This window comes from Achroia grisella, unplaced genomic scaffold (assembly GCF_030625045.1).
Source record: "Achroia grisella isolate CSIRO2021 unplaced genomic scaffold, CSIRO_AGI_Agris_v1 utg660, whole genome shotgun sequence".
Lineage (NCBI taxonomy): Eukaryota > Metazoa > Arthropoda > Insecta > Lepidoptera > Pyralidae > Achroia > Achroia grisella.
In genome coordinates, this window is record NW_026712984.1 from 1,634,368 (window position 1) to 1,654,625 (window position 20,258).

The 20,258-nt window shown below is 32.4% G+C and overlaps 2 protein-coding genes across 2 annotated transcripts; one reads left to right on the top strand and one right to left on the bottom strand.

Moving 5' to 3' along the window:
• Positions 1-394: 394 nt before the first annotated feature.
• Positions 395-1,675, top strand: LOC131849830 (coiled-coil-helix-coiled-coil-helix domain-containing protein 7). The gene is made up of 3 exons (XM_059199956.1): positions 395-571; positions 693-791; positions 1,539-1,675. The coding sequence occupies exons 1-3, from the start codon at positions 521-523 to the stop codon at positions 1,647-1,649; spliced, it is 261 nt and encodes an 86-aa protein (XP_059055939.1). The 5' UTR covers positions 395-520; the 3' UTR covers positions 1,650-1,675.
• A 6,789-nt stretch (positions 1,676-8,464) lies between these two features.
• Positions 8,465-19,761, bottom strand: LOC131849755 (ethanolaminephosphotransferase 1-like). The gene is made up of 9 exons (XM_059199871.1): positions 19,597-19,761; positions 18,840-18,908; positions 15,461-15,686; positions 13,599-13,752; positions 12,849-12,957; positions 11,093-11,250; positions 10,368-10,545; positions 9,604-9,780; positions 8,465-8,874 (listed from the first exon to the last, which is right to left on the bottom strand). The coding sequence occupies exons 1-9, from the start codon at positions 19,651-19,653 to the stop codon at positions 8,812-8,814; spliced, it is 1,191 nt and encodes a 396-aa protein (XP_059055854.1). The 5' UTR covers positions 19,654-19,761; the 3' UTR covers positions 8,465-8,811.
• Between the last annotated feature and the right edge of the window lie 497 nt (positions 19,762-20,258).

Consider the following 20,258-nt stretch of genomic DNA (forward strand, 5'->3'; position numbering starts at 1 on the left):
GTGATAGAAAAATTACAAACTTACGATCTTAGTATGAACAAGTTATGCAATGGAGTGAGGACCATGTATTAAAAAAGGATGAAAAGTTTTCGCATCCCGTTAATACCTGAAGAATGGAGGACGGTCAAACTAATGCTAGTTTATTCTATGATATCCTTATACAATCATAGTACAATGTGGCATAACTCAATGGTAGACATTTCGTTCATCAAAAAATAAGTGTTAGGCAGGCAGGCAGTGGAGTCTTGATCTATAAATTTTAAAATAATATTTGATAACATTGATAATTTCATTATAATCAATGCGTATCAACTGAGCAAATGATCACTATAATGCACTTTTTTTTTTTTCCTTTACGTTACAGCGACAATGACATTTTCGTGTCATTCTTGACAATGTCACAGTAAAAAAAACGAATAAAATAGGTATAAAAAATTATAAACAAATGAGTTTATGAAAAATATGACAATATATACAAAAATACAGATTAAAGAAATTAGTTTAGATATATGAATGAAAAATGACGAAATTAACTAACCCTAATGCCGCTAGATTTAACCCATGTTTAAAGGTAAATTTTCATGACACAAACAATTTTTTTCTCTAAATTATATAACATGAATACATATATGTTTCTAAATAAACGGCGATTATTAATCGTTAGTCCCTAATACATATTTCCTTATTTACAGGAACAGGAACAATCTTACGAATGCTTGAATAAAAACGGCTTCGATCATGAGAAATGCGAGAAATATTTTGATAATTACAATACTTGTAAAAAATTCTGGGTGAGACATTGGCTATAGCTTTCAGAACAAAATTTTGTTATATATCCAATATATTAATATTAACTAATCAGTCAGGTATAATAAGATTCAATTCTATATATCCCTTTATTTCCCCTAACAAATTGAACTAAATTTCATTATGTATTTGTAGATCTGACTAAGATTATTAAAATTATGGCTTAGTGGCCCCATAGTTAACAATGTAGCTTCAGCTTATCGTCTGGTCTGCCTGGAAACCTGATGATGAAAGTTCTTAAGCTGGTTGATTACTTATGAATTTCCTATTACGGCCTAATTTACCTGACTTAATGGTCAGACCTATCGGCATATACCAGCAATGTAGGCAGGTTCATCATAGCAACCAACAGACTTGAACTCATTATCCTTGACCAACATAGACCAACACTATCTATCAATGAATAAAAAAATAACACCCTTATGGTTTGCTGGAAACGGTCTGTGGCATATGGTCGAGGCCCTGGAGTTATGCACCTGTACACACTTTCACAATCGGGTATAGCAAGATTGCCTGGGCGACGCCACTGGAACCATGGTACTTGTAATGTAATGTGACCTTGTAACTCCGGCAATGGAAAATTGTGTGATTTTTTTTGGTGTAAAAATCAGATACACTCTTTAGTTGCTCCAGCGGTGAAGAGATGACTTTTGAAGAATAAAATTATTATAAAAACTAAAAAATACATTATGTAAATACTTTGTACTTATAATCTATTGCTTTTATTTCAGGGTCAAGTATCTAAAGACAGGAGAGCAAAAGGGATTAAACCATACTTGCCAGATGTTGAAGAAAGGGAAAAAATAAAGGCAGACTATTTCAAGAAAGTAATGGGGAACTGACATACTGTTTTTATTATATAAAAATAGGTATATACATATACATGATAGGTATTTAAAGTGATATTTTATTTACTGAATAAAGTAATATGATTACAAAGTATTTAAAATTCTTTTTTTCATTTATTATATTTTTGTGAAATGGGATTTAAGGGTGGCGATCCTCGAATGGTAATTAGTGACCCCATTGCTACAAAGTTGAACTCTATTCAGTCTTCCTCAGAAATCTTTTTACGGTTAATTCAGTAGTGAATGCGCCATAATGGACTGTTATCGACTTCCTATCATCCTTTACTGGTGGACCGCAAGGTTATACCGTTAACGCAGACGAGTTTACTAATCTATACTTATGTATACATAAAAATAAAACGACAAGAGTATTGTTTTTATCCTTAGGATTCGGATTGACCGAGCCAGACGACTTTACAAAGTCTACCGCGATATAAAAATTCTTGGAGTATCACTAGGAAGAATAGGAAATGAAACAGAAAAATATAGCTGTTGCATATATTTCCATGAAATACATAGTGAGAAGCGATGTCGAAGTGTCATAGTGTAAAAGCTAGCTACGATGTTCTAGATAATAGAAGGCAAATCCCGGAAGAACAAGTTTCTATAAGGTTTTCGTTTGTCCATATTAGGGCCATCCATATATTACGTCTAACTTTGAGGGAGACAAACTGGAAGCCTTTGAAATGTGGTGTTGGAGAAGAATGGAAAGAATTAGCTGATTAAGTGCTTGAAAGGGTTAAAGAAAACAGTCAGATTATAGATATTATTGAGAATAGGCGAGGGAAAATGTTGGGGTACATGATAGGACACGACAAACTTATTAATAATGTTATAGAAAGAAAAATAGATGGAAAGAGAGGAAGGGGAAGACCAAAACACAGCTATATCAACCATGTTAAGGAAAAAACTTGGAGTCGTGTCGTATCAACGGTTAAAAAGATTGATAGAAGTTCGTGGAAGGTGGCAGGTGGTCGACCGACAAGAGCACAGCTCTTAAATTATAAATGAATGAATGAATTGAAGGGGAGGTATACAAAGAGGGACAAGGGATAGGATTGGTCCTGAATTTCGAGATAAAGTATTAAAAATAACTTAAAAATATTTCCACTTTATCTAGTGGATTGTAAAATATGTGACGTGACGTTAGTGAGTGGAGAGTGGAAGGGCGGGGGTGGGGGGACTCACCCACGTGGACTGTTGTAATAAGGACAGGGAAAGGATAAAAAGTAAAAAGAAATCGGTCAATTTATGGATGGCCCCTTACATACATAGGTACGTTTTATATGTCAGTGGTTATCAACCTTTTTCAAACCGCAATCTTTGTATATTGAAAAAATAATAGCAGAAATCCTAGCGTTTAAGGCCTTAGGGCGTGTAGAGGTTACATATATAGAATAGTAACTTTGCTTTTTATCTTCTCTGACATCGTGTCAGCTCTGGTGGTTGCGACCCCTAGGTTGAAAAACACTGATATATATATATTATATATAGTTAATAAATTCATTCTAACAGACTTTGCTACACATCATGCATGCTTCTTAATAAAATATATTAACTAAAAAATGGAAATATGACTTTCATTCATTAACATTAAAGACGATATTCCAATGTCAGCTATCACTTCAAAGTCCGATATAAAAGTGCTATTACAATAATAATTTCTAGGACGACTTACTGATGTGTAGAGTCTATATTAATCGATCATGAATTAAGCCAGAAAGTTGCAGTCTTAGACGAAAGTGTGGGCACTATTTTTATCTTCTTTACTCATTACTTTATAAACATAGTTAGGTCTCACTCTGACATTTAATTTAACATATATTTAAACTAACTATTAATTTCATCTATATCTAAAATACATGTATAAAATTGCTTGGTTATGTACGTACTAATGCAGAATCCTCGTAAGATACTGTTATATACAATTCTGTAATAAGTACATCTATATATAGGTGCAGAGTTAGTCGCACTGGGCATACCAAAAGCGAGACAAAACCTGCATACTTGACTTTGCTCACGAAAATTAATTACTAACACCAACATATAAAGTGAAAATTCGAAAATAAATTTAGAATTTTTAACACGAAATTTCAATGAAGGTTCTAAAAATAATTTCAAATTTACGTTTTATTTGTTGACGAATAATGTTCAGTTTCCAACAACACTATTACTGAAAACCTAATATACCCTTTTACGACTAATCCTGTATTATTAGATATTTAATTCAAGTATAATCGTATGCTTAATAATAAAGTGTAAGAACTAAAAAGAATAGATATTTTGAGATAATATTATCACGCATTATATTAAAGTCAGTTTCTCAACATCTGTATTTTTTTAGATAATGCAGTTTATTATTAAGCGTACATATTATGTTCATTGTAAAAGGTATATCAATCCGTTATATTGTCAAAAGTTCAAGATTAAGTTTAACAAGAATCTAATAGGTATATTAAAACTTAAAAATATAGGTATGTATTATATTCGTTAGTGACTAAAAAAATTACATAATAATCTGAGTATACTTAGGTTTTCGATAACAAGTAATTACATACAGAAAAAAGCCAATCATCATGATTAATAATATACATAAAAATTCATTCAGAAAAAAATTCCAAACGTGTTGATCAACACTTTATATATTACGTGGAAGGTACAATAAAAAATACTGTTTCAAACAGATGTGGAACTTAAAATCTAATGAACATTTTATTTACTTAACATTATAAAACAATTCGAAAATACAGTGCCTTAATTACGTGGAGCATATGCTAATAATTCACAGTTGAAAGACATTTGAAAATGCAATAATGAATATCCAATTATCCATAACCGAATCCAAAATAAAAGTCCGAAGCAATGTCAAAACTAATTGTATTTTACTTTTGACATTGCTTCCATCAATAAGGCCACCTAACTGTATTTACCTACATATATTTTATAATAAAATTGTAAAATCAAATAAAGTATATTCTATCTATGTATCTAAAATCTACAGCTTTACGATTCTGTATGACGTATACCTTTGCTGTAACTCTCAAATGATTCATACAAAATTGCAAAACTGTAAATTTTAATTAGTCACAATTGAGAATTATTAGTAACTGCATATATATAATAATTTAGGTGGTAACGCAGTGACTATGGAATGTTACAAAACCAACAAACAAGAGTCGACATCGGTGGCGTAACAACATGGTGTGGGAGCCGACAAATGACCACGGTTCCACGAGGCATTTTATCAGCGAATCGACCTAATACTGCATATAACAAAAACTAATACAAAATACTCTTTATATTAGACTATATAAAATATTAATTATGTTTTTTTTATGCCGGGGCGATTTAATTAATTTTACTTTAACATTTGAATATTATTCTGTACTAAAATGAATGCAGTTAAAATGGTACTATACCCTATATATATATGGTATAAATTATAGATTAAATTTCTGTTTTGAAGTATAAAAATGAAAAATTATTTCACACCGGGATTCATGAAATTAATTTTTAAATATATTAGGTACCTATAAAAATCATTAGTGAAAATAATATATTTTACATTAACAAAAATACTATTAAAGTGTTTTGTCTCTAAAACATACTTTATAAAGACAATAAAAAAAACTACTTTAACTATTACGAGTTTTGTTACATTTTTCAAACCAATAAAATAGGAGACTGTTATAGTAAACTAGTACCAGCAATATATTTATCTTCTTTCAAACTATTGCGGTTAATACTTAGTGAATTCTTTACATCAAAGACCTTAGTAGCTAAAACAATTAATAATCTAAGTTTTTCTGAACAAAGATGTAATAATAGTTAAATAAGCCTCAATTTCAATTGCACATAAATTAAATATTTATATAGAAAGAGTTAAAATGAATAAAAATTATGTGAAACAAGGACATATTGGTAATTGTTGAGGTCGTGCTTAATGCAATACAATACCTGTCTCAAACAGGCGAGCTTATCAACGGTTAAAATTAAAATAATCATATACAAACTTAGCTCATAACCTTACTCTGGTGGTCATCGTTTTCATTCTAAATATAATATTTAAACTTTATTATTATAATATGTAGACAGAATTTCATTTTAAAAGAGAGCAGAATTTATTGTCTGTTCTTGTCTCAAACGACAGTCAAGAACTGGCGGTAGATAAGACTTGTTATGACTTACGTTAATAAAGATATTTTGATTTCATTTGATAAGAGGTATGATTTTATTCAAACGGTGGGATACAAGGCAAGGAGAACTGATAATGTAACTGTTAAAGACTATGTATGAAGAAACTAATCATTTTATAAATTATAATACTTTAAGCATATACCTAAAAACAACATAGATTATAATAAAAATACTATATAAATCGCATAGTATTCACATAAAGGCGCCATAACTAGGTACAGACCCATTTGGCAGTGTGGGAAACGCACACAAATTAAAATAATTATGAAAATGTACCATTAAGTGAACATTTTATTAGGAGGATTGGTTAATAATTTCCTGATAGATACATATTCATTATTCAATTTTATCCCACAGAGTAAACAAAGTAATCCGGAATATTTAGCCATTATATTATTATAAGAAATTTTATAATTTGTAATTATTATTCACATAGCTAATCGCGTCACACGAATAATTTTATTGTAAATGAGGTTATAACGTACTTGAAGAGTTTCAATGTTCCTACAATTATTGCAAATAGCGAATTGGAAATGCAGTATAAATTATACCATTATTATTTTAAATTTATGTTTCGCTATTGTAGTCTCTTGTAGCATTGTGCCACCTTATTTTACAACTGCCTATAACATATAGAAAGGTAATTTCATTTGAATATTGAATTAGTATTGAAACAAATTATACGAAGTTCAAGATCTTACCAGTTTTTATAGAACAGTAACAATGGAAATTTTATATTCTATAGAACATTATAGACCTCATTATGATACCATCTCTATTCCATCTTTCTAGTTCCGAAATATGCTCAAGACTACACCGAATAATGGATAAAAGCTTCAATTACTTCTTTCATTAACCACGAAATATTAAATTAATAAGTTGTAAGTGTATTCAAGACAATAAAAAGTTGATACACGGCGGAATCCAATGTCTTATAATCGGAATTTCAATAATAGGCAGTATTGCAATATTAGACTAGTGTTACTTAAATTAAATACAATAACAGAACTATCTATAATTATAGAAAACATACTCTAACAATAAATTAATACTTACAAAATACATTTCCAATACTAGCAACATTCTCGACTGTCAAATTTGAATATCAAACGGTTTGCATAGACTAAGGAGATAGATGACTTTTGGATGAAGTCGAAACAATTCGAAAACGTTAAGTACATTCAATACTCATACACATGTAGTTATAGAAACATTAGTGTTTAGTGTAAAATTAATATGAATTAACAAGAAAAAAAAAACATCTTCGCTCTGTTACAACTTCACTGATAATGTTATTTGTAAAACATTTAATTATTACAACTGATACAATATTATTATATTTAAGAGAGAAAATAATAAGTCGAGTTATAGATAGATTCTATCTCGTCTATGCAGGTTTTTATGGCGTTTTTAATCGCACATCTGAAGTAAATTATAAACCTTAATACAATAATCATACTAGGTACAAAATGAACACAAATAGACCAAAAATATTGACATATTTCACTAGTTCAAGGTTTCTCAAACTTATGCAACCACTTACCCCTATTAAATTTTTCTTAGGAAGCGAACCTTCAAATGAAACTTTTATCTGTAGTACTGCATGTCTGTGAAAACTTCGCATCAGTTACTTGTGATGCATACTAGTACATTATAATTTAAATAATGTTTATTAACACTCTTTAAATAATCAAACTAACTTCACTTACTTATTGTACAATAATTAGTACAGTTTTTAAATAAACAATCAAAACTAAACAATATATTACAATAAATGACGTTTTATATTACCATGAACTATTTAATGCCATTTTTATTGGCTGGTGGCGCGAGTTTAGCGCTTTTGCCTCATACTAAAATGGCACATAATGCTAAATAAGAACTGGCTTTTGTAGAAAAAAGTAAACTATTCTAGATTTGGCTTATAGTATCTATTTAGTTTAGTATATATTGTATTTACTTAGTATATGTCGCCGTCCATTATGTTTAATTTTGTTAGGTACCTCACGATAAACTGGTGTACCCCAAGTGGTATACATGACCCCCCGCTTTGAGAAACCCTGCACTGACTGATACCCACGCGCGGTTCATATAATCTTCCATTGTCGAAAATAAATGCGTTATCTTATTGATAGCAACTTATGAATATATTAAAGTATCTATTTAATAAATAATAGCTTCTTTAAAGTCATGATTTTTTAGATATAGGTTTAATACTTTTGATAACACTTTTAATAGACAAGCTTTTATACTCTGTCTATTATTGAAAGCGTAATTAGAAAATAGTTATTTTGCATAGACAATTATATAATATATTATTTAATTGTCTGTTATATAATATATTATTTTATTTGTAAACTATATGAAACTACCACAATCACAATGTTCAACCCCCTTTCATAAAAACGATAACATATAAATGTACTTTAGTTGATGAACCATGTTGTCATTTTCTTTAAAAAAAAAAAGAATCATTAGTTATAAAAAAGAAAAATAGTTTCGATGTTACATTGTAGTCTCATTTTTTTTGTCAGTGGAATACGCTTTAATTTAAATGGATTCAAATTATTTGTCATTTTTTAGCTAATAAAAACTGGTTCTTGTACTTTTCGTTAATTTAATGAACGATATATAGTTTGCCACTTTTTATTCAATTTACAAATCATCAGTCATTTCATACAGACGAATAGGAGTAACGAATAGGACTGTATAATGTAAATATGTTTTGATAACCGAAAATAAAGTTTTCATGTATTTATTAAATAAAATGCTATTACTGGACGTTTGGCGTTTTTATGAATAGGCGGTTGTTATTTACTTAAAAAAATAAATTACAGCTCTATGATTATCTACATTGATTGTGTGGTGATGTATGGTGAGGATGGATACGTTTACTGCGTTGGTGTATAGTGCTGTGTGTTTGTATGTCACTTTGCTAGCACGCATTGTCGTCTAAGAGTCAATCTGAGCGCTGTTTAATGTGGAAACAGCTTATTCTGAAGTGATCACACATTTGTCGTACCTGAAATAAATAAAAAAAATAAAGACTATGTTATGTCTTTATTTAGCGCCATCTAGTTTTAAAACAAAGATTTAAAAACGCTATGTTAAAACGTTGTCTAGTCGCTTGAGAATAAGTGCTTTAATAAGTTGCAAAAATAGTTTTCAACAAATTTTTATTATTAATATTATAAATGCGAAAATAGCACTGTCTCTCTGTCTGTCGTGCTTTAGAGCCAGAACTACTGAGCCGATTTAAATGATTTTTTTTATTACCATATATTTTTTCTTTATTTGTGTCATTGTTTTGTTTATTTCATTCCTCAGATATAGATTACTTTAGAATTTAGTTAGATGTTATTACGTCTGTTGGCGACAGACCTCCTCTTATAGATATTTCTATTTTTCAACCATATATTTTTTATTTACAATTTTTGACATATATTTTTTATTACATTGTTTTGCTACATTGTGTTATATATTCTACCACTAAATACATCACTATAAGTTTGGTAAGTAATTTTATTTATTTTACTCTACTTCACTGCCGTTGCCAGCCGTAATAACGTCAATGATTTTAAAATAATATACGTATAAATAATATTTAACACACACACCTCAAGTATTTACATATATGTGTCTGTAAAATAATTTTCCAATAGAATTAAAAATGCTATCCAAAGTCACATTTCCATGCGGAAAAGTCGCGGATACAGCTAGTATTTCAATAAAAAAAAGTAAGTGTGCTCACCACGCATGCGCCGTAGTGTACATGCGCGACCACCGCTAACCCTGTTAGACCATAGAGCGAGGCCCGCTCCAGTCGCGGCTGGTACAGTGAGAGCACCGCTGTTGCTGCTAGGGGCACCGCCAGCCAGTTAGTCGCCGGGCATCTAGTCGAACTCATTTGGCTTACAATCAACCGGCACTGAAATAATGTTTACATTTTTATTATTTATTTATTTCAAGCTGTTATAGCAGAGTACTTACTACATAATATAAGATATACCATACTTTATGGTATACCCATCCATAAATTACATCATACAACTTCGAGTAGTTTTACCTTTCCTCCATATTTTTTTGGTTAAAATTTCGGGTTTCAGCACTGAAATTGAAATGTGACGTCATAAAATCTAGGACCCGGGTCGAAAGTGATTGTTATTAATATGAACTAATTATTCTATCGCCGGCAAAAGGTTGTCTGACCTTCACGCGACTCCTTGAAACCAACGTGATAAATTCCTAGTGAATTTCTCACAATGGGCTAACTGAGCTGACCTCATGTTCCACTGGGGCGCTAGCATAAAATTATAGCGCGGGCGGGTGCCATTCCATAATTAATTAAAAAAATCCTAAAAGGATCCCTAGATTTCACGATATCTTTAAACCTTCAAACTTAATTATACTTAGTCAACCTTCCGGTAAGGCGTGAGAGGTGGAGTAAGCTCCATGGAGTATGACGTAATTTCCGCCATATTACGAATTATGTATACTGTACATGAGACAACTTACCGCTATATTACTGAATAGAGTGCCTATAAGCAGGAACACCACACGTAGATCGAGTTCAGGGAGCTGGTGAGACTTGTGCATCCATATAGAACAGACTGCGAACACAGTCAAAAACGACCACAACGGTCGCAACGCCTCCCATACGGGGCGCATTTTGCCTGTGCGAATTTTATATGATCTGGAAGAATAATATTAATTAAATTACAATAAAATTTTACTAAAATTAAAAAATATATTAAGTATATAGTTTTCAAATATCATATGACGACGCGACGCAATGCCCACGGTGATCTAGCAGTTTAGCACACTGATTTCCGATTTCGCGGGTTCGATACTTTGTACGGTAAAACATTTATATTCATGTATAACATTAGTATGATTATATGTATCGGTCTGGGTGTTTTTCTATGTATATTATGTATGTATTGACAAAAAATATCTAAGTATTTATATCAGTTGTCTAGTACCCACAGCACATTACTGTGACTAGGAGGCGCATTTTGAAAAAAAATAACATATTTTTAAGTTTAATGTAAATACTAAATATTATAATGTTTTTAAATTATAGTATTAATGATAATTAATCAATTATCAATTATTTTATCAATGAAAATACATATACATATACTCAATGCGTTTTTTTTTAAAAGCCAGTCGTTAGTTTTCATTTCAACAAACATAGTAATTTAAACAATTTTTTTAAAAACAGGGTGTAGATGACTTACTTGTATATGTTATACACGGCTACAGGCAAATTAGTGAATACTCCAGTCGCATAAATAATAATTTCGAACATGTTGGCCAGTGTGTAGCTTCCAAATACGTGACGTTTATAGAAAACTGTACCCTTCAAGCCCGTCCATAGGAAGAACATCGTTGAAGCCTGCAATAATACACCGTCACGACTTTAATCCTATATGGGGTAATCAAGTAGACATCCTCGATGGCAGGGGGAAGGGAATTGTTAGTAATGTGGACTTATAACCCCATTACTAGCAATGTACCATTTTATAGAAAACTGTACCCTTCAAGCCCGTCCATAGGAAGAACATCGTTGAAGCCTGCAATAATACACCGTCACGACTTTAATCCTATATGGGGTAGTCAAGTAGACATCCTCGATGGCAGGGGGAAGGGAATTGTTAGTAATGTGGACTTATAACCCCATTACTAGCAATGTACCATGTCAGGTTGACATCCACGCGGTTCCCCCTGGAAACCAGCGTGATAAATTCCTGGTGAATTTGTCACGATGGGCTAACTGACCTGACCCTCATGTTCATATTATCATTCTCCACTGGTTTCCTGCCAGCGTAAACCGTTAGCGCAGGCGGGTGCACCATTCCACTATCATTCACAAAAAAAAAAGTAGAAATGCTCACATTCCGAGCTGTATATCTTATTAATATAATAAACGCGAAACTTTGTGATTATGGATGGATGTTTGCTATTCTTTCACGGAAAAACTTCTGAACGTATTTCGATGATTATTTTACAGTAATATAGCGTACATCACATCAGAATAACATATAGGTTTCATGCGGATAAAACCGCAGGTACAGCTAGTAGAATCCTGATTAGCGGGCACACCGCCATGTCGGATTCTAGATACCTCGAGGTCGTCTGGCTGAAATTTATATACCACCCTCTTTCGGATTCATTTGGTTTGTTACCAGTATTCTCATCATCAGACAGTTAATTAAAAATACAGCCATTTAGTCGTAACAAAGAACAGACAGATAAATGTTCCCCGCGATTTCTTCTGGTTACTTTGGGATAAAGGATAGCTTTTGTAAATCGTTATAACATAATGTATCTAAATATTAAATTTCATTAAGTACATTCAGCCGTTTAGCCGCGAAAAGATAACAAACAGACAGATATACTTTAGAATTTATTGTAGTATGAATTATTAAATATTCTTATTTATTTACTTACACTTTCTATTGGATGCTTAATAAATACAGTGGACCCGCGGTAATCCGGCCCCCCTTGTAATCCGATATTGTCTATTATTTGTTATTGAATATTACTTTGACAATATACTTCAGAGTGCATATACATACATACATATATAACATAGAATCTTATCACTGGATTTGTAATTTGTCGGATTACAAGATACTCTTTTGTAAAAAATTCCCGGACTATAAGCAGAGGACCCTTAAGCAGCACTCTATAATCCGACAAATACGATGGTCCGACACTGCCCTGCAAAACGTTTGTCGGATAACCGGGGGTCCACTGTATATGTATATAATATAAAGAATCATCATTGGATATATAATTTGTCGGACTACAAGGTACTCTTTTGTAAAAAAAAATCGGACTATAAGGGGTCTTAGACAGTACTCTATAATCCGACAAATTCGGTAGTCCGACACTGCCCTGCAAAATGATTGTCGGACTACCGGGGGTCCACTGTATAGAGGTATGGCAATTAGATAAATAAATAAAGCAGATGGCTACAATATAACTTACCCACATACTAAAGTCGTATCCCCATGGCAGAAATAATACACCAGTGTTATATTTCTCCCAGTGGCTTATGTAGAAATTGAATAGCAAATTCCACATAACATAGTACATTCTGAAAGAAATGATCCATAATGAATATATTATTTTTAGCCTAATTTAGCTGGGTATTTCCTATGTAAAGTATAATTTGATAGTACAACCGGTATACACTGGTGAGGCACCAGTGGAGTATGATAAGTTATAGTTACAATTCCTGGTGTATTTGTCACGATTTGCATCATCACTAGAAGAACGAGCAAAAAACTTTTAAATCAATGTTTTTCAGCATTACATACTTAGGACTTTGAATAGTAATAAATATTAAACTGTTAAATAGTACGATTGACAAAAGAAAACAAATTTAATAGCTATTAAGAAACAAAACCAATCAGTCGTAGTTATCCAGAGCAGACCAGTACCACCTTACCAGCACTATTCTCGGGTATAACGGGTGAACCAGCCATCACTCGCCATTATGATGAGTCACAGGATTAGTAAATACTTACTAATCCTGTGACTCATCATAATCTCATATACATGAGGTTTGCGGTTCAATTGGGGGAAGTAAAGCAAGTACTGTTACTAATACTAGTAACAATCCCAGTCCACTCATTTTTTATTATCTAAATTGATTTGGGGATTTTAGTTTCATATCATCCCCATTATATCAAACCCAGTACAAGTTTGCACATAAAAGTAAAAAAAAACACTAACCTTAAAGGAGCTATAGAGTAATCCAGCCTCCCAAATATAGAGTAAAGGCATGCTGGTATGAAGAAGACTGAGTACGAGTCAAGTCCATGGTCGAACAGTTCGCCCAGAGGTCCCGATGTTTGGGTCCTTCTTGCTTGCTTACCGTCGATACCGTCTGAATATTACAAAAACTTTTTAATGTAATTATTCCGTGTTTTAACAGTACAAACATTTGTATTCATGAGTATGGTTGTTATTGGTCTTTTCTGTGTATATTATAGTAGCTGACCCGTGCAACTTCGCCTGCGTTTCATTTCACCACCTTTTGCAATATTTTTCATTGTAGCTCCGCTCCTATTGGTCGTAGCGTAATGTTATATAGCTTAAAGCCTTCCTCAACAAATGAACTATTCAACACAAATATAATTTTTCATTCCAACCAAGAGTTTCTGAATTTAGCGCGTTTAAACAAACAAACCAAACTCTTCAGCTTTATAACATTAGTATATTATTAAAAAAAATGTATAAGTATTTGTATTAGTTGTTTAGTACTAATAAAATGAGGTCTGTAACACAACATTTGTAATGTACACGCTTCATTGAGTATATTTGTCTGACCCTACTGCAATCTCTCAGATTCGATCTTTATCGGTATTGCCATCACCGGTGCGTCAGAAAGATAATTAACACATAGGAGTAGGCCAAATTAGAACTCGCGACCTTGATGTTAAAGTCTAGGTATTAAATGACTAAGCCATGACGTTAACGTTCAATAATAGTGAGTACAATACGTAGTCGTTTAACTCTACTATATATGAGTCATATTCAATTTACACACAAATTTTTGTTTCTTCTATGAAATCACAATTTAAGGTTGTGCATTCGAGTATAATCTATGTAATCTAGTAACTTTTTTATGTAATTGGAATGGCAAACAAGCTGACAGTTACCCAGATGGTAAGTGGTAACCGTCACTAATATACATAAACAGCACTACCGTTATACCACTCATGCTTTGCCATTCCAGAGGATTAAGATGTCATGCCTATTAACCTGTAATGGTACTGCCTAATCAGGCCATTCAACCGGCTTACGCTTACACAGCTTACAAAGCAAGCTGTTTTAGACTGTCTTACAGTTTGGGGTACTACTAACTAAAAATCGACTACGACTTCAGCCACAAGTTCGTACGTGTAAAACAACTTTTGCATTATTTGAATTTGCATTCTTCAGTGCCTACCTATTAACTGCCATTACATGATATATTCTTTCAATATAGCGCGAAAAAGTCCGCGCTGGCAAACGTGAATGAAAGAGTGAACAAAACAAATAGTTGTATATCTGTTTTGTTCACTCTTTCACACGTGTTTGTGCGTATGATTCATGTCATTTCAATTTTACAATTTTCTTTTCCAGAGACTTGTTTAAGATTTATAAATATTCTTCTATAATTAATTTAAGTAATTCTATAATTATGTTTTTGCTCCATAGTCTGATGTCCGTCATTTTGCAACGATAATTAATTATTTAAAAAAAGGCGCTAAAATTGCCGCCGCGCGCGGTCTTTCTCTTTGTCTACATTTTCATGCACATTCATTCCTGTGTGAAAGAGCGTACGTGTAAAGCAATGTATATGCGAGGAACACTCTTTAGGCCACAATGGCCCAAAACGCTTACATTTATACCACGTGTAGTGCATGTGGTAACACTAGCAGTTTATTATCTGTCGTCTCGCGCCGAGCGTACACGGGCCGCGGTGTGCACGAGGGGAGATATTCCCCGCGCAGTTAACACGTGTAGCTGCGGCTAACGAGCCGATAGCAACTTATACACCAGTAGATATAAGATGACTTAAATAAAAAATAAGTGAACACTACACCTACCTAATGTATATGCGAGGAACAGGAACACGGCCAGTACAAACCACAATGACTGCGGTATATTTTCCACATGGCCATTGAGGGGCAGCTCCGACACGGTCTCATTGTGGTACGGCGCGCTGGCCGCGTAGTAATCGTAGTCGTAATACGACAGCAATAGGAAATCAAGCACGGTGAGCAGGAATCCAGCGAACGTTAATACATTGGGCGCCACCCAGCGAGGTACCAGCTGAAAATAAAAAAAAGGTTAAAGAAAAGATAGTACTTATAATAATAATAATAATAATCTCAGGACAATTCACACAGCGCCATCTAGACCCAAGTTAAGCTAGCTAAAGCTTGTGTTATGGGTCCTAGACAACTGATACAAATACATATTATACATAGAAAATACCCAGACCGATACAAACAATCATACTCATGAATACAAATGTTTGTGCCGTGCGAGGAATCGAACCCGCGACCATCGGTCGTAAAGCGGTATGCTACACCGCTAGACCAACGAGGTCGTCAACTTATGATATAACCACATATGATAAACTAGCTGGCACTCGTAACTTAATCTGCGCAGGAACTTAAATTAATAAAACTAAAACACAATAGGACCTTGGAAGGAAATAAACTAGTCAAAGTGCTAATCGAGTAGCTTATTTTCTTATCTAAGATCCTACTTTTTGTAGGAAGTGTAATTCTAACGGCTTTTGCAGCGAACGCCAGAAAAGCTCGCAGATGGCACATTTTTTCTGAATTCACACAATATCTTTATAAATTATTGTAAACTTCTTTTAAATCCATCTATAGTATTTGCGTGAAAGACTAACAAACATCCGTAAATCTAGACATACAATAATTCACATTTATAATACGTATTAGAAAGTACTATCTGAGCCCGTGTCTTTGTACACGTGACATTCGGAATAACAACAGTTCATGACTTTTAATAAATACAAAATTTAAAATGAACAATTTGCGCATTACTGAAAACTTAACAAAATAAAAATTTATTTAATATAAATTTGAGAGATACAAGTAGGATTCATAGTGACATAAGCTCTTATCTTCTTTTGTCTTGTTTTCTCTTTTCGTCTTTCGCTTTCGTGACGAAATGATAGTAAGCCTGAGAGTAAAGTTAATAATGTGAGTGCAAACAAAATGTCATCTAACAACATGTCAAGGCAAATTCATACAGATATAAGGCAAGTCATTACAGACAGCACTAATGGAAGGAAGAAGGATCTTAACAGCATCATATGGTTTAATCGTCATCTGCTTCTTCCTTATCAGCGTATTATTTGGGGTCGGCGTAATATGTTTTTCTCTTCCATTCATCCCTATTCGTAATCATTTCGTTATTTATTCCCTTCCTTACAATATCATCTTTCACACAGTCTATCCATCTCTTTTTCGGTCTACCTTCTCAAAACCATCCACATTCATACCTTTCTTAAGATATGATCTTCATTTACATTTCATCAGGATTTACACACGTACGATTACTCTTCAACTTCTCTGACGACTTTCAAACTTCCTATAATGTATTCATTCTTTATCTAATCCATTCTTCTTACACCATACATCCATCTCAACATTGGTATTTCCGTTGCATGCAGTCGTCTTTTATCCGTCTCCTTTACGGGCTATCTACTGGTTTATTATATGTATAGATAATTTTTGTTGACTATGTTTGGGGCGAATGTGCACTTAAACAATATCCTAATCTATTTTTTATGTGATTAGAATATAAACAAGATGTTGGCCTATGTGATGCCACCTTATAATATTAGGATTATAAATTCTGAGTCGATAATCAAGTTGATGCGTAATCCACGGTTAAGTGATCGTGGATTTAACTGTGGATTACGCATCATCTTGATTATGGACGTAAAATTTATAAGCCTAATATTATAAATTAGGAATTTATTTTTGTCGGCCTCGGTGAACTAGTGATTCAGCACACCGCTTTACTTCCAATGGCCGATGTTTCGATCTTCGCACCATGCAAACGTTTGTATTCATGAGTATGATTGTTTGTATTGTTCTAAGTTTTTTCTACGTATGTATGAAAAATTAAAAACAAGTTATGCTTAATTTGGCACTAGAGGGTGCTGTATGAAATCCAGAGTTATTATTAATATCATTGTAATTGGAAAAATTAACAGCCTACCTTGTAAGTCACCTTAGTTTTAATTTTCGTTTATGAAAAAAAAACAAAAATAATGGCGCTTTGGTCGTATTTGTAATTGTCGAGGATATAAGTACATAATCCACTTTTACAACCATCAATCAAAGTTGTGGGTATTGGTAGCTATTTATATTTGAGGAAGGTCTTATGTTGCGTCATATGTAAATGGTTTTACGCTTTTCTTGTTATAAATAACATATAATCTATAACTATAAAAAGGCTTGTTATATCTTAACTAATAATCTTTTTATATTACAAGACAGCTCTCTCTATAAACTCGTATCAGTATATTATCTGTATTTCTTCTGATTAGATTATTTTTATAAATCTGTGACTTTCTATAGCCATATAAAGTTAAAGAATTATTTATTACTATGTATATTGATTAATTAGTGTTCCCACTGCTTCTTCTAAGCCGAAACGAAAAGTATCAATGCTGCCCAATATATGTCCAGGATGGATAGTGTTAAGATATTCTGACAACTTTGCTTTTATACAAAGAGTGAAGTTATACACTGCATACTCCATGACCGTGGGCTCCTTCCCACTTTCAGAAACCGTGAACGAAGTTACCTTTCATTCACTTGGCATTCAGAGCTTTGCTACATTTTTACCAAAGAAAAAAGACATAATGTTCTCAATTCGGTTAATTAAAGAGTATATATTAGTATTTTTGTCATGATTTAAAATCTTTAGAACCTTGTGATTTATAATTTCTTCGATCCTCCTCCTATAGGTTCTATAGTTTGGTGTTTAAATTAATATAAATTAAAATATGTTACATAGTGCATTTTTATTCATATCTTCAGACTTCATCATGAGATGATGAATGATCACAAATTGATGATGTAAGAAAAATTACTCCTAAATGGTTTATAATAGTCACTTTTAATAATACTGTCCAATATAATCCAGATTTCGTAAAAAAATCAGCTGTATTTTTTCAGTCCCTTGTTATTTATTACAGTTATATATATAGCTATTTTAAATGTGTTTGTTAAAGGGTTAGATAAGGTAGTGAAATTACAGGGTAAGTAGATATGACATAATAGTTACTCGGAATGGTAACACACAAGTATTACACTTGTGTGCACTGCTTATCATCTGGTGGACCATCAGCCTATTCATCATTCCAATTACAACAAAAAGTGTAACACATAATACTTCATAACTTAAACATGGACTTCGGTTAGAACTTACCTCTACAACTTTATTCCAGAAAGGGTGCATAACATATACACTCAGTGGGCTTGTATCTATGGCCATGTACTGAAAAAAAAAAGTTTATAATGTAAGACAATGTATTATTATGACTCTCTTAAATGGGATAGACACAGGCAGTGCCAACTGTCTGTATTATGGTGACAGCAACACCTGACAGCAATGTGGGCAACATTTGGCTAGTGAGCATTTCCTTCACTGACGACAGAGACAGTCAGAAATATAAATTGACTCAATTTTTTTTGGTACTGGACTGATTTCAACTCAATCTCTTGTGTATAATTCAAGCAATTAGGCCACAACACTACATACAAGTTATTTGATATAAGCTTTACTTTTATGTATGTATAATTCGTCTATATGTGTTTATAATTTAACTCATTCTAAACAGCTGGACCCAATTAAATAACATTTGGTTTGCATACTTTAATAAGATCTTAAATTAATTTGAAGTTGCTTTTAAAAATGCGCCGTTTTGTGATTTCATAACTTTTTACAAGCAATTAATTCAGGTTGTTTTTACTCTCTTTCACTTTGCAACCATATATTTGTTATCTATGCTAAAATAAAGCTAAGAAAATAATTTCAAATTTAAAAAATACATCAATACAAAGTGAGGTTACACTGTTTATGCGTTTTCTATGAAACTAATTTATGATTACTTGACTCAAGAAATAATCATAATAATTATGTACACGCCAATAACTACATTAAGTATTTATATGATTATTTTTACCTTGTAATTATTGAAACCTTCGAGTTGTTCCCGTGTAAGATATTTGTAATTGAACATGGTTACACAATTATATATTTAACAGATGAAAGAATATGCACTACAGCACTATTTATTATGATGTAAACTTAGAATTATGTTTGATAACATTTTATTTATATAATTAAATTATAAAATTTATTTTAAGATTTATGAGAGTACAATACGGTAAAAACATGAATCTATGAATGAAAATAGTGGATTGAACGAATGAATTAAATAGAAATGTTTGACAGTTAAAATTGCAATGAGCAGATGAATGATGGAATGAATGATAGAACAAGAAGAACCCGGTAGGGTTGCCAGCAAATTATATCCTCCCGTTTTGAAGAGTGTTGCCAAATTGCCATATTTTATGCTATATCTGGCACATTTACGTTGTTTAGCATATAGGTATATTTGTTGTTTTGCATAACGCAAAATTTTGTAGCATATAATTATATTTATTTAACAAAAATATAACCTTGAAATAAATGATCCGAAATAATTCCACTCACCAAAGTTTGTCCTTATCACACTTGCAAGTTATGAAGGGAATAGACACTCGTCTGAGTAAGTAACGCTATAGCGATGAGGTTACACTACTGTGCTACAATCATCCTAACTTGTTTGACAACTCACTATGG